This window comes from Coccinella septempunctata, chromosome 2 (assembly GCF_907165205.1).
Source record: "Coccinella septempunctata chromosome 2, icCocSept1.1, whole genome shotgun sequence".
NCBI classification, from domain to species: domain Eukaryota; kingdom Metazoa; phylum Arthropoda; class Insecta; order Coleoptera; family Coccinellidae; genus Coccinella; species Coccinella septempunctata.
Genome location: NC_058190.1, coordinates 42,231,407 through 42,252,288, shown reverse-complemented (window position 1 = coordinate 42,252,288; position 20,882 = coordinate 42,231,407). Strand labels below are relative to the sequence as shown.

General features: G+C 36.5%; 2 protein-coding genes across 2 annotated transcripts; both read left to right on the top strand.

Annotated features, from left to right (window-relative positions):
• Positions 1–260: 260 nt before the first annotated feature.
• LOC123307165 lies at positions 261–12,848 on the top strand. Its single transcript, XM_044889381.1, has 8 exons — positions 261–477; positions 1,408–2,087; positions 4,606–4,663; positions 4,752–5,651; positions 8,403–8,435; positions 8,565–9,257; positions 11,921–11,941; positions 12,052–12,848. Exons 1-8 carry the CDS (start codon positions 466–468, stop codon positions 12,757–12,759), a joined length of 3,105 nt encoding a protein of 1,034 aa, XP_044745316.1. The 5' UTR covers positions 261–465; the 3' UTR covers positions 12,760–12,848.
• A 2,127-nt stretch (positions 12,849–14,975) lies between these two features.
• On the top strand, positions 14,976–19,479 carry LOC123307163 (RNA-binding protein 14-like). Its single transcript, XM_044889380.1, has 4 exons — positions 14,976–15,273; positions 15,385–16,091; positions 18,557–18,575; positions 18,687–19,479. Exons 1-4 carry the CDS (start codon positions 15,262–15,264, stop codon positions 19,392–19,394), a joined length of 1,446 nt encoding a protein of 481 aa, XP_044745315.1. The 5' UTR covers positions 14,976–15,261; the 3' UTR covers positions 19,395–19,479.
• Positions 19,480–20,882: the final 1,403 nt, after the last annotated feature.

Sequence of the window (20,882 nt, the reverse complement as noted above, 5' to 3'; positions counted from 1 at the left end):
ATTTTAGAAGTTTTACGCATTCTATGAAAGAACATGTATGAACTCTAATAAAAACAAGCCTCTTCCATTTTGAACATTCTGGAAAAATTTCGATTATTGTCCTCAATTCTTCAAAAACCTTCGCACTCGAGCGTGAACTAAATACCGCTTTTATTTATTATGAATTAGAATAATAATCATGGAATTACGATCAGATTGGAGTAATTATGCATGAATTATATCATTTCCAATAATCATTCGAACCGCAATATCTCTGGATGACCGATTCCGAGTTTGAGGATTAGTTTGATCGTGCCATGAAAATCATCAGAAGTGTCTCGAAGGTTTGCCACCATCTGAGGGGACAGGTGAAAGGTCCCTAAAGTGTCCAACCACGGGCGGGGGCCTCACCGCGCCCCACTGTGTAGCTACTATATAAACATCTGAACGTCAGTGTTATGTCACACTAAGTCACCACAAGCAAACATGGCATTCAAAGTAAGTGCAGTGCTTTTTGGTCAGTTTTATGTCATGAAAAAACTAACGATTTTCTCAATTAACATTCTTCGAAATCTATTCAGAGTGCTAAAACAAATTCTCAATTTTTTTCTCGAAAAATTAGAAATTTTCCGAAATTCTGATTTCCATGATAATTCTGAGAACGAGATCTATAAACTGATTTGTGGTCATAAAAAACCATTCCAATTTTTAAATATTTCAAAAATTAATCTCCCTTAACCTAAAGAAGGATCTTTACTTACTCAATTCAAAATATGTATTGAAATTTGTTCAACTGAAATTCTTCTTTGCATGTTTTGTTCTAAATTCAACCGCTTAATATACTATTAGTTTGTTTGTGTTTTATATTTCAAACTCATCTGAAGAAGACGCAGATTAGTTTCAATTCCTTAAGTGGTTATCCAAATTTCAGAACAAAAATTCAGAAAACCATCGTTTCAAGCTTTTTGTGTGTAAAATGTTTATGAAAAAATTAAGACGAATTTCTTCTATTTCGATATTCCTCCAGAAGTATAGAACTATAGAATAACAAAACAATTCTATTCATTCTATCATTTCATGACCAAGATCTACACAAGAAAAAGATTGGACATTATTTTATCTGAAATATCTATAATATATCCGAAACGAAACATTTTGAGAAAAAGTGTGTAGAAGGATTTTATGAAAAAGTGCAACATATTATAACAAAATCCAACTTTTAATAAACCAAAAAACCTAGCAACACGAAAAATTATCATTTCGTAGCATATAATCCAAAATGTTTTATTTATTTCTACGTATTCACCAGTTAAGTCAATGAAGAGAATATATTTTCACTTTCATTTATGGATTATAAGGATATTAACATCCTATCATGCTTATCCATATTTCTGTCGTATATTTTACATTGTTATATTCTTCTTTCAGTTCGTTAGCTTCGCTGCTCTTTTGGCTGTAGCCCAAGCTGGAGTACCCTTGGCTGCCCCAGCATACTCCTACTCTAGCATCTCTTCCCCTGTTGCTCACTACGCACCAGCTGCCTATGCTGCCCCAGCTATCGCTAAAGTATCATACGCTGCCCCTATCACCCACACATACTCCGCACCTGCCATCTCCTATGCCGCCCCAGTAGCCAAATACGCCACATATGCTGCCCCAACCTACCAATACGCAGCCCCAGCCCTTTCTGTTGCCCACACTCCAGTAGCCTACGCCGCCAAGGCTGTGGTTCCCGTAGCCAAGACCATCGTAGCCGAACCATCGGCTCCAGCTCACTACGACTTTGGATACTCCGTAAACGACCCCTCAACTGGAGACAGCAAGACCCAACAAGAATCTCGCCGTGGTGATGTTGTCCAAGGAAGCTACTCCCTCATCGAAGCCGACGGAAGCAAACGTATCGTAGAATACACCGCTGATGATCACAATGGATTCAACGCTGTTGTACACAAAGAACCAGCTGCCGTAGCTGTCAAAACCGCCGTTCCAGTCGTAGCCAAATACGCCGCCCCCGTAGCTTATGCTGCCCCAGTTGTCAAGTACGCCGCCCCAGCTTACGCCAAGATCGCCGCCCCCACCTACTCTTATGCTGCCGCTCCAGCCATTACCTACCACCATTAAGCGGTAAAAACCTGGATGTGACCAATCTGATGTTACCATTTTGATTTTTGTATCGTTGACTCGTTTATAGTTGTAGGCTGATTATTTATTTTTCTAGTTAGGCTGTATAAATGCCATAAATAAAATATTTGATACAAACATCTCCTTTCTTAATGAACCATTTTCTGTTCGGCATCAAAGGAAGTGTATACTTGCTGTAGATGCTGACAGCATTCATAGAAATTCAAAGAAGGCAACGAGAAGTAAAGAAATATCGAGCAAATAAATGTTTCATCCTTACGAAAAGGAGCAATATAGAGTGGGTGAAAGTTACGCACAAAACTCAGATGTTAAGTTTTTACTACATATTTTGTAGAAAAATGCTCGAAGAGGAGAATTTTATTTTCATTCATAACTTTCCATGTGTAACTGAGAAGTTTGTAATGCACCGAGTATGGATGTGGGGAGAGTAGCTTTGTAAATGGCAACACGAATTTTTTTTTTCCAAAAATGGATAGACCTTTAGGCTCTGTTACAGGTTTAAGCCAAGTTTCAATTTGATATCTATTAGATTTATTTGACAATTCCGTTCAATGCGTTCAGGTTGAACTGGGATTGGACTGAACAACTGAGCCTTAGCTGCTGATTATTATTTGGTCCTTGATGCATTTTTGAATAAACCCTTTTTATTATAGGGATGAAATGGTTTTTGGTCCTTGAGGTCATGCTGGTCATGTATCTATTAGATACATATAACATTTATTTTTGATATTATAATTTTTATTTCAGATAATTCAACATTCTTATAATCAATAAAGGGTCAATAAAAAACCTAATTAATAACCAAATCATCCTCATCAACAAAAGGTCTATCTAATCCTGGCGCAAAAAGTTAGGGTTACCATTTATAAAACTCAACCATCCACTCCTTGTGAAGAGTGCATAATAAACTAATCAATTAGACATAATAAGTGCCATTTAATTTTACCATCTCCAACTCAATCATTTGGTAACAGTCCACTTTCAAATAATTGCCAAAAATCTCAACATAAAGATTTTTGAACACTTTAAAATAAAACTTGACCTGTTCGGGCATTTTTCTACAAAATAGTAAATACTGAAAACATAAACTTTGTGCTTATTGTATACTTCAAATCCATACATAACAGGAAAGTTTTTCGATTTCTGAAAATGATTGAATCTTCCTGATTACTTAATGTCCTCCATTTCAATGAGAAAGTATCGAACATTATATCCTTTAAGGTATGATGATGAAGACGAAGCATGCAGAGAATTTCGATTTCTGCTCATCATTCCATGAAAATACATAAAAGGTGTTGAAGAAGCTGTGAATGATACATCCTGTATTCACATTCATGAATGATAATCGGGAAATGGATCCTGGGCAGTCAAGAAATGATTAAATCATAATAAAATTGTAATAGAATTCACTAGGCTATTTCCATAATTGTGGATCTTTGTCTACAATGATGAAATTATCGCAAATAGAATGTTGAAGCCCAGATGGGTGGAGAGGATATAAAAATATCTGAACGCATCTTTCACTTTTCAATGATATGGTCGTTGATCAGAATTACAAATTTTTTTAACATGAGATCAGTTAAATGAGCACAATATCTGATTAAGAATGAGTGTACTACTTATTTTTTCAAAATCAATTGAAGGCGATATGAGCTATAGGAGACCTTCTTTCAGGATTGTGAAAATTTTTGAAATCGTCAAAATGAGAATATTTCAATTCCCTCTGCCATGTTACAATCATTCATGAACACCCTCTATTATTCGTATGCCTACCAAAACATCCTTCATCAAAACTATTGTACGTTTTTTATTGTACCATGGTTTGGGTATACAAAATATTCACAGCCATTACACATCAATAGAGACAAAACACGAATAATTTAACAAGAAAATGGGAAATGGGAAAAAAATCCCAGTGTTTTTGATCTCATTATTATTTACATTGGAAATTTTGTTTATATTTCCTTCGAATAAAGATTTCTTCCGGTCATCAAACTATTCATTATGACTACCTCAAATAATGAAAATCAAATACCAGCCTTGAACTTTACATGATTGCCCAAACACAAGACATTGAAAGATGAACACAATTAATTCGCATCATAAAGGTGCATCCGTTGAACGAAACCATTGATCCTAAGACAATTAATATCGGTTTAACACTCAATTTATGGAACCCGATAACTATAATGAATATTGCTCGAGGTAATACACCCATTAATAAACCTATGTAGAAGAATTTACTCGACCATAACACCCATTCTCAGGCGTTACGTGAAATTATAGCGTAATTGTTATAATCTTACAATAAATAATTGTTCTACTGGGTAACCGTGAAACTGTACCACTCGGGGCTTCAGGTCAAGTCCAAGTGCAGTTCGTATTTCGGCTGTCTGCGTCTGGCTACCAGTGAAAGGTCTGTAATTCTAGAGGGCAGGGATCCGTTGATTTCGTCATTTTTTGATTGGAATATGGTATATATAGTTTGTTAGGAGAACTGAATATTCATTCCATCTGGTTCACTTCCACCATGGCTTTCAAAGTAAGTAGTTTATCATAACGATCACTGTTGTGTTCGATAATTTTTTAGTGAGTGAGGTGGTTTTTAATTGGGGATGAATTTGTTTCAGTTTGTATCTTTCGCCGCCCTCTTGGCCGTTGCCCGTGCTGGTGTTCCTTTGGGATACGCCGCAGCTCCAGCTGTATCCTACTCCAGCCTTTCAGCTCCAGTAGCCCACTACGCAGCAGCCCCAGCTGTTGCCAAGGTTGCAACCTACTCAGCAGCTCCAGCTGTCTCATACTCAAGCATCTCATCACCAGTGGCCCACTACGCAGCAGCCCCCGCTGTTGCCAAGATTGCAACCTACTCAGCAGCCCCAGCAGTCTCATACTCAAGCATCTCAGCTCCAGTATCCCACTACTCCTACGCTCCAGCTGTAGCTAAAGTTGCCACCTACTCAGCTCCAGTAGCCCACTACTCTTACGCCCCATCTGTCCAAACCTACTCTGCTCCAGTTGCCCACTCTTACTCCGTAGCTCCAGCTGTCCAGACCTACTCTGCTCCAGTCGCTCACACCTATGCTGCCGCTCCAGTTGCTTACGCCAAATACGCTGCCCCTGTAGCCTACTCCACCCCAATTGCCAAGACCATCGTTGCCGAACCTGAAGCACCAGCCAACTACGATTTTGGATACTCCGTCAATGACCCCCACACCGGAGACAGCAAATCCCAACAAGAATCTCGTCACGGTGATGCCGTCCAGGGTAGCTACTCCCTCATTGAAGCTGACGGAAGCAAACGTACTGTCGAATACACCGCTGATGCCCACAATGGATTCAACGCTGTTGTACACAAAGAACCAGCTGCCGTAGCTGTCAAAACCGCCGTACCAGTCGTAGCCAAATACGCAACCCCTGTAGCCTATGCTGCTCCAGTTGCCAAAGTTGCCTATGCTGCATCTCCACTCATCACCAAAACCTACGCTCCAACCCTCTCCTATGCTGCAGCCCCAGCTACCTACTACCACCATTAAGGCATAAAGTGATAAAAATCAAGTGATAATATCGATGTAAAGATATTGTGTACATATGTGTGTTATTTAAAAAAAGACCGTAATGGTCCCAAATTCTGATCGAAATACATTTTATTTTATTCGTACATCGTATTTTCATTTTTCAATAATGTTAAACTGAAGACTGTGGACGAGAATCTTTTGTGGTCTCCCCTCGCATTGATTCTTCTCAAAAGATTTCAAGGATTGGAAATAATACTTCGACATAACTTCTGCTGAAAGCTGACGCTTTGTCAACAAAATTAATTAGAAAATGTTCAATAATAATGACTGATTATTTAGCCATAGCTACTTACTGCCCTGAAAAAATAAAGATGAAGAAAACTAAAATGGCCAAAACAATACTACCCTAATAAGGTGATGTTCGAAAGGGTCAGCCTTAGCACCAGTAGTACCTATCCTGGGCAATCATTTTCTCAATACCTACTATATTTTCCGACAACTAAAAACATTGAATTGATGTGGCCGATACTTGATGATGAGCCATAATTGAACTTAAAATAGATTATACGAATTTCTCAAATGGGAAATAGGAAAAAAATCTCAGTGTTTTTGATCTTATTCTTATTTACATTGGAAATTTTGCTTATATTTCCTTCGAATAAAGATTTCTTCCGGTCAGCAAACTATTCATTATGACTACCTCAACTAATGGAAATCAAATACTAGCCTTGAACTTTACATGATTGCCCAAACACAAGATGAACACAATTAATTCGCATCATAAAGGTGCATCCGTTGAATGAAACCATTGATCCTACTACAATACTACCCTAATAAGGTGATGTTCGAAAGGGTCAGCCTTAGCACCAGTAGTACCTACCCTGGGCAATCATTTTCTCAATACCTACTATATTTTCCGACAACTAAATACATTGAATTGATGTGGCCGATACTTGATGATGATCCATAATTGAACTTAAAATAAATTATACGATTTTCTCAATATTAGTTTTAAATCACGCGACTCGTGTTTCGCTATCACAATAGCATCTTCAGGTGGATGAAGGTAAACTCTTTGAGTTTACCTTGTCGTGGTTTGAAAACACATTTTGTGAACACCGTATAATCTGCTTTGAGTTCAACTGAAAACATTTATACAGGGTGTTTCATAAACATTACGGAAAAATTTATGATATTAATCTCTGAATTCTTTAGAGTCGGACAGGTTCAGTAGGCCTTTGTCCGGAAATCTTTCGTTGCCAAGATACAGAAGAAGACTACACTTTAGTATCTCAACTGGAGGCAGCCGTTTCCAACAATTGTTTTATTGCCAATATTATAAAATTCATTGTTCGATTGCTCTACTCGATTATTTTTCGAATAACAAATGGTTTTCCATTTTTTAAAGGAAACTGGTGTATCGTAGAAAAAAACCTCATATATTTTTTTGCTTTAAATTGAATAGGAATTGCAGAAATGAATTTAGCTTTGGGTAAAGGCATGGCATACTATTTTTCTTAAAAAATGTGAAAGTCAATGCCAGCACGCAACCAATGTACTTGCTGAAGATGAAATAAGCAACTTTTAGAGGTATCAATTTTCATAAAATTTCGTTCAAATTTATCAAGCTGCATTGAAAATTCTTGATTTATTTGGAATAGATTCAACGCTCTTGGACAATAATTAAGCAAGATTACTAATTGGAACTCGTTTTATTCCAGAGTACAACTCTGTGAAGTCAGAAGAAAACAATTCTGAGATGCAAGACAGGAGTAGGTCTAAATTAGGTCTAATGAATTTTTTTGCCTTCGATCCGTTCATGCATGTGTTCTTGATCTGTTGTAAAAATTTTGAATAAATTATATTAGATTCTATTTTTCGGGAATTGAGTAATAATGAAAAAATTATTGTTTCGATTTCATTTATTTCTAGATATTGAAGAAAAATAGAAAGAGGAAGCTCAGAAAAATACTTGACATTAGTTATTTCAGAGAAAAATAATAACTCCCTTCGAATTTTTGTGAGGAAAATTTGGAAACTATTTCAATTTCTGGTCGTGGCACCGATTTCATTAGAAATAATCAGGATATAAACAAATTAGCCGATAGTATTTGATTCTATAAAATTATTCACCATTTCGAATGGAAAAAATGGACATGCGTGAAATGTAAGAGCAATAGAAAGAACCCAAGGATTGATTCTCCTCCTTGAAGAAAAACTCTTCATGGACTTTCATGGGCATTACTTGTATTTAAATCATCATTCTTCGAATTCCTAGTAAGGAAGTAGAGATATTCGAAGATCTTTCGTATGGAATAGAAGGTGTTTTGATCACAGAATTATAAAAAACTCCTATAATGTTTTCGAAAAACTTTCCATTTTTTTGTATCAATTCAACAACTCAATACTCCTAGAATTATGAGGATAGGAATTGTTGTAGATAATTAGTATTCTGAATTGAGATTTTGAAAAATGTTGTATCTAGAAAATAAAAAATTTTAGCTGTCATCGGCAAAGTCACATATTTCATAGAAGGTATGCTTTTCAATCATTACCTCAGATGTGAACAATGAAATATCATCTTATCAGATCTCTAAAACGAGTTTGCACCGTGCACCAGGTCAAGTTCATATTCGATGTGAATTTCGGCTATCTTTCGGAGATGGTGAAAGGTTTCAGTGGGCGAGGTAGGAACAGGATTGATTTCATAATTCAGCTTAAAAAAATTCGAGTATAAATGGATTGATTGAACGAGGGTGTAATCAGTCTATCTGGATCATTCACATCATGGCATTCAAAGTAAGTTTATCGGATTTATAGATTCATGCTTCTCAATATACTTCCACTAATCCCAAACTTATTCAATCACATGTAGCATTCAATGCTTTCTGGGATTACCTACCTAACAAACAATTTTAAATATTTCAGTTCGTAAGTTTCGCCGCTCTGTTGGCCGTTGCCCGTGCCGGAGTTCCCTTAGGATACGCCGCTGCCCCAGCTGTGTCCTACTCCAGCCTCTCAGCTCCAGTGACTCACTACGCAGCAGCTCCCGCTGTTGCCAAAATTGCAACCTACTCAGCAGCCCCAGCAGTCTCATACTCAAGCATCTCAGCTCCAGTATCCCACTACTCCTACGCTCCAGCTGTAGCTAAAGTTGCCACCTACTCAGCTCCAGTCGCTCACACTTACTCTGTTGCCCCAGCCGTCCAAACATACTCTGCACCCATCGCTCACACCTACGCTGCTGCCCCTGTAGCCTACGCCACCCCAATTGCCAAGACCATCGTTGCCGAACCTGAGGCACCAGCCAACTACGATTTTGGATACTCCGTCAACGACCCCCACACCGGAGACGTCAAATCTCAACAAGAATCTCGCCACGGTGATGCCGTTCAAGGAAGCTACTCCCTCATCGAAGCTGACGGAAGCAAACGTACTGTGGAATACACTGCTGATGCCCATAACGGATTCAACGCTGTCGTACACAAAGAACCAGCAACCGTAGCTGTCAAAACCGGCGTTCCAGTCGTAGCCAAATACGCCGCCCCTGTAGCCTATGCTGCTTCTCCACTCCTGACCAAAACCATCTCCTACGCCGCTGCCCCAGCAACTTACTACCATCATTAAGTGATTTGAAGTGATTTTGTTTATTTATGTTTTGTACATGTGTGTTATTCGAATGGAGACTTCATAAGTCTTCGATTTTTGATCAATAAATTCTAATTATTGATATTAAAGTTTTTCTTCCTTCTCCTTTTAGAACTGAGATTCGCCGGAAGAATAGTCTTCACTTTCAGTAGGCACTCGTTGAAAACAGCCTGATACATGTATGTAAGCACTGTCGAACTATTATGGGCTGTACTGAACTCAGTACTAAAAATTAATATTAACTGAATGCTCATGCGCTATTTGAAAATTCTAACTTTCAGTGGAAATTAGCACAGTGGCTACTCTTATTCACTGAGTATTTCTAGTAAACATTTTTTTTTTCCGCTTTTTCTATCCAGATCATTGAGGGTCTTCCTGATCTTTCTGAATTATGTCCAACGGTCATTATATAGTGCTAAATCTGGGGATGTAAATGGCCATTCGATTTGTTAAAAATGATTAACCAATGAAGGGAAAATTTTCCCAAATAATTCAAGATGTTTAATGTGGGTTCTTCATTATTCTCCAATCATTTTCCAAGATCCTAGTAGTTTTTTTTAAATATGCTGTTAGTATTTTAGTTATAGAGCTAAAACATAATTTGGATTATATTCAGGTAATATGAGTTATTCATTATTCAACATTTTATTTATACAAGTTACAAGATACAATGCCTTGAAAAACAAGGATTTGAATAAAATGTCGCGTCAAAGATGCCACCAGGTATCACATCGATATTTTCCTACTCACCAATGCTTCAATATGATATGTTCCTATGGGAAACAATCGTGAAAATAGTTTAGAATAGAATATCCTTTACCTATTTCAAATCCAACATTTGTCAACCAATTATGAGTAACTACTAGACTTGATGTGAAGGACAAAAATATTGTGAAAAGAAATTATCATTTTTAATCAGAATCGGTAAGATTAAAATTGTGTACCCCATCAGTGACTGCATATGCTTGAATTTGGCCACATAAAATGGGCCAAAATTTTTAATTTCTTCATCGAGGGAAATACAAATTTGAATTAAATTTATTTCTGATGACGTTTATCAGGTTGAAGAAGTTAAGTTCAATGAAAAAAACGTGGAAGATATGCATTTTTTCAAATACACTAAAGCGTAGATATATGAATCCTTCCGTATCCATTCAGGTCTTTCAATCAGTTATATTCTCTATTCATTTCAATTCATATCTTATGCCTTTCCTCGTAAGGTTCAGCAAATATAGCTAAGGCAAACGTTTGAGTTTCAATTAGTTTTATATCCTATGAAAAACAGATCTTGTATTCTGGCTCTAGATATTGAGTCAGATATAGATGTTTTCAAGTGCTGCCAAATAAGAGACAGAAACTATGACGATTATGAGAAATGCATCATGAATTTTATAGTAGTCTACTCGTACAACTTACCTACTTGAGAAATGAATGTCTCCTGAAAATAAGATCTACAATACAAACGTATTGAATTAATTGAGTCCTGAAAAATTCCTAAGAAAAGTCTGTCGATCAAAATGGCAACATTTAAATTTTTTTCAATTAATTCCTCAACTTCAATTCAAAATGGGCAGATACATATTTTCAGCTCGAAGATTGTAGAGTGACTGTATACCAAATAATAAAATACGGTTTTCCAAATTTTTTTTTTTTAGTTTTTGAACACATGGAGTATGAAATACTTCTACATTTTTAAATTCAAGATTGGTGCAATTAGAGAAGAATATTGTTCAATTATCTTGTTGAACGATTTGAAGAGCGCGCCCAAAATCGAATAGAAAACCAGTTCTTAACTCAACGGAGGAATGAGTGATAAGAGTGAAGAAAAAAGATCTAGGGACGCATATTTTGAAGAAAAAATTTCAATAAGATAATTGAACATATATGAAAAAACTTAGATTGTAATTTCAAATATAGGAAGAATATTCAGTGAATTATTCATACGTTTTCAATAACTATTATTCATTGTGTGAAAAAAAATTGAGTTATCTGACTCCAGCTTGAGGAAATATTTTTCATAATTTTCAACGCAGAAAATACTAGGGAAGAGGGAAGGTATCATTTTCATATCAGATTCTAACAACCTCTAGTACTCTCTTAAGATATCCTGTACAAAGTATAAATTGTTATTTTATAACATATTTATAACAATGTGAAGAATATTTGAATTTCATTGAAAATTTATAATCCCTTTTCGTGCTGTAGCTCGAAGATTCCATATTCGAAGTAATGAGACAGGAACTGAATTTTCAAGGCAACTTCTATTTCAAGGTAACAGTATAAATCCAAATGAAAATCCATATTGAATTGAAAAACTGAGCGACGAACTAAAAAACTGAGGTGTTTCGAAAATATTGAACGAAGAAAATATACACTGGTATCCACAGGCATTTGCCGCATCCATGCTTGAATAAAATTCAACAATGAGTTATTACTCTGTCTTATAATGATGAAACGAGTTTATACGTTATACCGGGTCAAGTTCAATCTGAACAAGAATTTTGGCAGTCTAGCTGATGGTGAAAGGTCTTATCAATTTGGGCGGAAAGGTTTTCAAATGATTTCACCATTATAACGAACGAAATTTCAGTATATAAAGATTGATTAAAGGAGACAATAATCATTCGTTCTGATTCATTCGTACCATGGCATTCAAAGTAAGTACATTACACCTAGGTGTAGCTTCTAGTTTCTGTTTGAAGAAAACTTTCTTTTAATCTTTTTTCTTTTGAGACATAATGACTACATTCATTTTTGTTTTTTTTAGTTCGTTAGCTTCGCCGCCCTTTTGGCTGTTGTCCGCGCCGGAGTTCCCTTGGGATACGCCGCTGCCCCAGCTGTATCCTACTCCAGCATTTCTGCTCCAGTGGCCCACTACGCAGCCCCAGCGATCGCCAAAGTTGCAACCTACTCAGCAGCACCAGCAGTCTCATACTCAAGCATCTCAGCTCCAGTATCCCACTACTCCTACGTTCCAGCTGTAGCTAAAGTTGCCACCTACTCAGCTCCAGTCGCTCACACTTACTCTGTTGCTCCAGCCGTCCAAACATACTCTGCACCCATCGCTCACACCTACGCTGCTGCCCCTGTAGCTTACGCCACCCCAATTGCCAAGACCATCGTTGCCGAACCTGAGGCACCAGCCAACTACGACTTTGGATACTCCGTCAACGACCCCCACACCGGAGACAGCAAATCCCAACAAGAATCACGTCACGGTGACTCCGTCCAAGGAAGTTACTCCCTCATCGAAGCTGACGGAAGCAAACGTACTGTCGAATACACCGCTGATGCCCACAATGGATTCAACGCTGTTGTACACAAAGAACCAGCAACCGTAGCTGTCAAAACCGCCGTTCCAGTAGTAGCCAAATACGCCACCCCTGTAGCCTATGCTGCTTCCCCCCTCATCACCAAGACTTACACCCCAACCCTCTCCTACGCTGCTGCACCAGCTGCTTACTACCACCATTAAGTTATTCGAAGTTATGTTGTTGATAAAGTGACATTGTGTAAATAATAATATGTACTGTGGGAATTGGGGCTTTATAGTCCTGGAAACCAAGAGAATATATTTTTTCTTTTGATATCTATTTGTTCTTCCAATGGAATACTTCAGACTTGTCCTCTTATCCTGAAACATGAACAATTATTCTCCAATGTTCTGGTTTTGCATATACATATTCATTGAGTATTGAACTCAACGATATAATTCATGAAATTTCTAGAAAATGTGAAATACGAAAACATTTCTTGGATATATGAGTACACTTGCAGTGACAGAACAAACGATTTTTTCACATTTCTGAAACGACTAGAGTTTTTAATTACTCGTAGGAAACAGGCTTGCCTGATATTTGTATATGAGCCCTGTCGAACTATTATCGGCAATGCCTTCAAAAATAAGGATTTGAATAAAATGTCACGTCAATAATGAAATCCTGCATAATGCCAAGTGATCGATATCACATCGATATTTCCTACTCATCAATGATTCAATTTTATATGTTCCTATGAAAGGCAATCGTAAAAATAGTTTAGGATAGAATATTATTCACCTATCTCAAATCCATCATTTGTCGATGCAACCAATTATCAACCACGTCAGACTTGATATGAAGGAGAAAAATAATGTGAAAACGAATTATCATGATCAAATAGAAATTGGTAAGATTAAAATTGTGTACTCCATCAGTGATGACCATTATCAGGTTGAAGAAGTATCAACTTTATGGAAAAATTTGTGGATGATATGATTTTTTTATCAAATACACTCAGGCCTAGGTATATGAATCCTTCAACATTCCTTCTCAGGTCTTGGAATCAGTAATATTTTCTTTTCATTTTTAACGTCTTTCACGTGATTATTAGTTTTCTATGTATAGTATAAGGTAATGAGAAGTGAGAACTGGCATGGTGCGTAAGGATCAGAAAATCCAGCTAATGCCAACGTTTGAGTTTCGATTAGTCTGATATATTTCAAAAAACAGATTTTGTATTCTGGCTCGGGATATTAACCTCAATTCGGTAATAGATGTTTTCAAGTACCTACATACTGCCAAATAAGATATAGATAGAAACTATGAAGATTATGAGAAATGCATAATGAATTTTATAGCAGCCTATATATAACTTACCTATTTGAGAAATGAATCTGTCTCCTGCAAAATGAAATCTACAACACAAACATATCAGATTAATTGATTTCTGAAAAATTTATAAAGAAAGTCTCTCGATAAAAATAACAGCATTGAAATATTTTTTATTTCAGTCCTCACCTCATCTCTTTCAAAGCGGGCAGATACATTTTTTTCAGCTCGAAGATAGTCGTCTGACTGAATTTGTATAAAAATTATAAATATTTTTATAAAAAACTGTATATAGAAATATATATATATATAATTATATTATTAGTTTTTGGACAATTGGAGCATGAAATACTTCTACATTTTCGAATTAAAGATAGACGCAATTTTGAATTGAGTATGAAAAATATGTGTATTGTAATTTCAGATATATTTAGTGAATTATTCATACATTTTCTGTCAACTTCCCAACCCACTCTTTCAATAGCATCAGAAATAGTTCAAGCATTCAATACACTGTCATAAAAAAGCTACGCAAATTTCACGAAAATGTCTGAATTTATCTATGTAAATTTTCACAAGTTCCTCACCTAAACTATTCTAAATGAAAATTGAAACAAAGACTGTGTAAGGAATGCTTTCAGATTTATTGGAAAGGAACTATATTTTACTCATTTGATGTAACAATGGGAATAGTTCATATTTTACTCATTGTGTAAATAAAAATTTCGAATTTTTTGACACCAGCTTGAGGACTTTCAGAAATATTTTCTTTAACGCAGAAAATAGAAGGGAAAATATCATTTTTGTATCAGATTGTAGTGGTTCTCTAGTAGTTTCTTAAGATATCCTGTACACAAAGTATAAATTGAAATTTTTACATATTTAAAACAAAATTAAGAATATTTGAATTTCATTGAAAATTTATGATACCGTTTCGTGCTGAGACTTGAAGATGCTATATTGGAAGTAATAAGACAGGAACTGAATTTTCAAGCAAACTTCTATTTCAAGGTGACGGTAAAAATTCACATGAAAATCCATATTGAATTGAAATACTGACGACGAACTGAAAAACTAAGGTGTTTCGAGAATATTGAACAAAGAAAATATACAAACTGGAATCCACAGGCATCCACTGCATCCATGGTTGTTGAATTTTACTCAACAATGAATTATTATTCTGTCTTAAAATGATGAAACGAGTTTATACGTTATACCGGGTCAAGTTCAATCTGAACAAGAATTTTGGCAGTCTAGCTGATGGTGAAAGGTCTTATCAATATGGGCGGAAAGGTTTTAAATGATTTCACCATTGTAACGTACGAAATTTCAGTATATATAGATTGAATAATTGAGTCAAAAATCATTCGTTCTGATTCATTCGTACCATGGCATTCAAAGTAAGTACATTACACCTAGGTCTAGATTTCATTTCTGTGTAGAGAAAATTTTCTTTTTATATTTTTTCTTTTGAGACATAATGACTACACTCATTTTTGTTTTTTTTCTAGTTCGTTAGCTTCGCCGCCCTTTTGGCTGTTGCCCGCGCCGGAGTTCCCTTGGGATACGCCGCTGCCCCAGCTGTGTCCTACTCCAGCCTCTCAGCTCCAGTGGCCCATTACGCAGCACCAGCGATCGCCAAAGTTGCAACCTACTCAGCAGCTCCAGCAGTCTCATACTCAAGCATCTCAGCTCCAGTATCCCACTACTCCTACGCTCCAGCTGTAGCTAAAGTTGCCACCTACTCAGCTCCAGTCGCTCATACTTACTCTGTTGCCCCAGCTGTCCAAACATACTCTGCACCCATCGCTCACACCTACGCTGCTGCCCCTGTAGCTTACGCCACCCCAATTGCCAAGACCATCGTTGCCGAACCTGAAGCACCAGCCAACTACGATTTTGGATACTCCGTCAACGACCCCCACACCGGAGACAGCAAATCCCAACAAGAATCTCGCCACGGTGATTCCGTCCAAGGAAGCTACTCCCTCATCGAAGCTGACGGAAGCAAACGTACTGTGGAATACACTGCTGATGCCCACAACGGATTCAACGCTGTTGTACACAAAGAACCAGCAACCGTAGCTGTCAAAACCGCCGTTCCAGTAGTAGCCAAATACGCCGCCCCTGTAGCCTATGCTGCTTCCCCCCTCATCACCAAGACTTACACCCCAACCCTCTCCTACGCTGCTGCACCAGCTGCTTACTACCACCATTAAGTGATTCGAAGTTATGTTGTTGATAAAGTGAGATTGTGTAAATAATAATATTTACTGTGGGAATTGGGGCTTTATAGTCCTGGAAACCAAGAGAATATATTTTTTCTATTGATATCTATTTTTTCTTCCAATGGAATACTTCAAACTTGTCCTCTTATCCTGAAACATGAACAATTAATCTCCAGTGTTCTGGTTTTGCATATAATATTCATTTAGTATTGAACTCAACGATATAATTCATGAAATCTCAAGAAAATGTGAAATGCGAAAAAATTTCTTGGATATATGAGTATACGTTTTTCACATTTCTGAAACGACTAGAGTATTTTGTTTCTCGTTGGAAACTGGCTGGCCTGATACTTGTATGTAAGCACTGTCGAACTATTTTATCAGCAGTACTGAACCCAGTACTGAAATTTAAAATTGATTGGGACCTCATGTGGTTTTTGAATATTATTACTATCAGAGCTGAATTTAGCATAATGGCGAGCGGCTGTACTTTGATTCACTGAGTAATTCTTGTAATCATTGAATGCTTTTTTCTCCTTTTTCTTTCCAGTCGATTGGGTCTTTCTTAATGATCTTTCTAAATTATGTGTAACAGTCATTATATAGAGCTATATCTTGGGATGGCCATTTGATCTGCTGAAAATGATTCACCAATGAAGGGACAATTTTCCAAAATAATTTAAGATGTCTAAAGTGTGTTCTTCATTATTTTCCGATCTTTTTCCGAGGTCCTAGTAGTTTTTGGAAAAATGCTGTTAGTATTTTTATTATAAAGCTAAAACCTAATTTGGAATCTGTTCAGGTGATATTTTTATTCGATATTTTATCGCTATAATGCCTTGATAAATAAGGATTTGAATAAAATGCCACGTCAATAATGGAATCCTACAAAATGCCAAATGATCGATATCACATCGATATTTTCCTACTTACCAATGATTCGATATGATATGTTCCTATGTGAAGCAATCGTGAAAATAGTTTAGGATACCTATCTCAAATCCATCATTGGTCGATGCAACCAATAAAAAATCACGACAGACTTAATGTGAAGAAAAAAAATAGTGTGAAAATGAATTATCATTTTCAATTAGAAGTTGTAAGATTAAAATAGTGATTAGATATTTATAAATTTGGCCATGTAAAATGAGCCAAAATTTCTAGTTTCTTCGACGAGGGTAAACACAAGTTTAAAATAAATTTATTTTCGATGACCGTTATCAGGTTGAAAAAGTAATAAATTTAATGAAAAAAAAAATTGGATGATATTAATTTTTTCAAATACACTCAGGCCTAGGTATATGAATCCTTCAACATAACTTCTCAGGTCTTGAAATCAGTTATATTCTCTATTCATTTTTAACGTCTTTCCTCGTGATTATTAGTTTTTTATGGACAGTATAAGGCAGGGTGCGTAAGTATCAGCAAATCCAGCTAGTGCTAACGTTTGAGTTTCGAAAAACAGATTTTGTAATCTGGCTCGGGATATTGACCGCAATTCGGTAATAGATGTTTTCAAGTAATCCCAAATAAGATACAGAAACTATGAAGATTATGGGAAATGCATCATGAATTTTATAGTAGTCTGTCTTTACTGAACTTACCTACTTGAGAAATGAATCTGCCTCCTGCAAAATAAAATCTACATTACAAACGTATCAGATTAATTGATTCCTCAAAAATTTATAAAAAAAGTCTTCTGATGAAAATAACAGCATTAATATATTTTTCATTTCAGTCCTCACCTAGTCTGTTTCAAAATGGGCAGATTATTTTTCAGCTCGAAGATAGTTGTCTGACTGAATTTGTATAACAATTAATTATACAATTTTCCCAATTGTTTGTTTAGTTTTTGGACAATTGGAGCATAAAATACTTCTATGTTTTCAAATTCAAGATAGATGCAATTTCGAAAAGAGTATGAAAAAAATTTTGATTGTAATTTCAAATATATTAATAAGTATAAATTGAAACATATTTAAAACAAAATTAAGAATATTTGAATTTTATTGAAAATTTATTATCCCTTTTCTTGCAGAAAGTCAAATATTCTATATCGGAAATAATGAAACAGAAACAAAATTTTCAAGACAACTTCTATTTCCTAACAGTGTAAATTCACATGAAAATCCATATTGAATTGAAAAACTGAGCGACGAACTAAAAAACTATGAAACAAAGAAAATACACTGGTATCCACAGGCACATACTGTATCCATGGTTGTTGAATTTTATTCAACAATGATTTATTATTCTGTCTTAAAATGATGAAACGAGTTTATACGTTATACCGGGTCAAGTTCAATCTGAACAAGAATTTTGGCAGTCTAGCTGATGGTGAAAGGTCTTATCAATATGGGCGGAAAGGTTTTAAATGATTTCACCATTGTAACGTACGAAATTTCAGTATATATAGATTGAATAATTGAGTCAAAAATCATTCGTTCTGATTCATTCGTACCATGGCATTCAAAGTAAGTACATTACACCTAGGTCTAGATTTCATTTCTGTGTAGAGAAAATTTTCTTTTAATATTTTTTCTTTTGAGACATAATGACTACACTCATTTTTGTTTTTTTTCTAGTTCGTTAGCTTCGCTGCCCTTTTGGCTGTTGCCCGCGCCGGAGTTCCCTTGGGATACGCCGCTGCCCCAGCTGTGTCCTACTCCAGCCTCTCAGCTCCAGTGGCCCATTACGCAGCACCAGCGATCGCCAAAGTTGCAACCTACTCAGCAGCTCCAGCAGTCTCATACTCAAGCATCTCAACTCCAGTATCCCACTACTCCTACGCTCCAGCTGTAGCTAAAGTTGCCACCTACTCAGCTCCAGTCGCTCATACTTACTCTGTTGCCCCAGCTGTCCAAACATACTCTGCACCCATCGCTCACACCTATGCTGCTGCCCCTGTAGCTTACGCCACCCCAATTGCCAAGACCATCGTTGCCGAACCTGAAGCACCAGCCAACTACGATTTTGGATACTCCGTCAACGACCCCCACACCGGAGACAGCAAATCCCAACAAGAATCTCGCCACGGTGATTCCGTCCAAGGAAGCTACTCCCTCATCGAAGCTGACGGAAGCAAACGTACTGTCGAATACACCGCTGATGCTCACAACGGATTCAACGCTGTTGTACACAAAGAACCAGCAACCGTAGCTGTCAAAACCGCCGTTCCAGTAGTAGCCAAATACGCCGCCCCTGTAGTCTATGCTGCTTCCCCTCTCATCACCAAGACTTACACCCCAACCCTCTCCTACGCTGCTGCACCAGCTGCTTACTACCACCATTAAGTTATTCGAAGTTATGTTGTTGATGAAGTGACATTGTGTAAATAATGATATGTACTGTGGGAATTGGGGCTATGTAGTCCTAGAAACCAAGAGAATATATTTTTTCTATTGATATATATTTTTTCTTCCAATGGAGCACTTCAAACTTGTCCCCTTATTCTTAAACATGAACAATTTATCTTCAGTGTTCTGGTTTTGCATATACATATTCATTGAGTATTGAACTCAACGATATAATTCATGAAATCTCAAGAAATGTGAAATGCGAAAAAATTTCTTGGATATATGCCTATAGGTACAGTCAACGATTCTTTCACATTTTTGAAACGACTAGATACTTGTCTTGACACAATGAATACTCTGAATGGACTGTTAAATAAACGAGAGAGTATTTCCATATTTTTCAATGCCATTATGGCATACAACAAAAAAAGTTCTGGAGGGAAGAAGGTCAAGAAGGTGACAAAAAATTTTCACGCCGTTTAACTGCGAGTGCAAATGTCACGTCATATAATATTGACCTCAAAGTGTTATATACACTGCTCATCAATTGATAGGGATCACGTATAAATTTCACTTTTTCGTGGCTTTTGTTGAGTTATCTGTAACATCAGTTATAGGTACATGTGAGAAAAAAACAACTGATGCTTTCAGTTGTTTCTGTCATATCCTATTTTTACTTATTGAAGCTTTTGCTCTCTGAAATCGATTAATTGTAGTAGCTTATGTTCCTGGGGGAGAGCAACAACGCATTACAGCAGGTGCTGAAAATCAATTTTTGATCGTCAATGCTAGGAGGAATCCCACATATCCAACATATCACTGAGAGTTGCAACAGGAATTCTAATTTGTAATCAGACTGTAACACGCCGACACCAAACTGGAAGTTATACCTCAAGAATCTCCATTCAAAAATGGCATTCACTAGTTCTTAATTTACGCTTTTAATTTTTTACAGAAAGCCTTGACTGAAGTTAAAGGACGTCTTATGTCACCCCGCCCCTTTCTTCACAATTTAGTTTTTTTTTTTTGAGAAAAAATGTTGAACTTTAGTGTTCATGAAACTTGTTTTCACAATCATTTTTCGATAACAATAGCGGCGGGGGATATAAGCGATTCAATTCTTCATATATTGCAAAAATTTTCATAGTGAAATATGCCAAAATTATGCTGAAATCCAGGAATGACTGAAAATTGCTTAATATTCCTAATATTACCTCTTGAGTGGTAATTTCTACTGACTCATTTCGTAATACAGGCTATTGCTCAGAGATGTGGCACATTTCCGTATTTGACGCTTTCTGACGCTTTGATGGATATTCTGGAACAATTTAATTAATTGTTTCATCGAAAGTATGCCTCGAAGAGTTAAATGCTTGAGAAGAGCTCGTGGGGTATCAATCAAGTATCAAGTACTAGCTTCACCGAGACTTTCAATTTTTTTACATTTAATATTTTTTCTCTGCTATTCAACCTAGAATCCGTCTT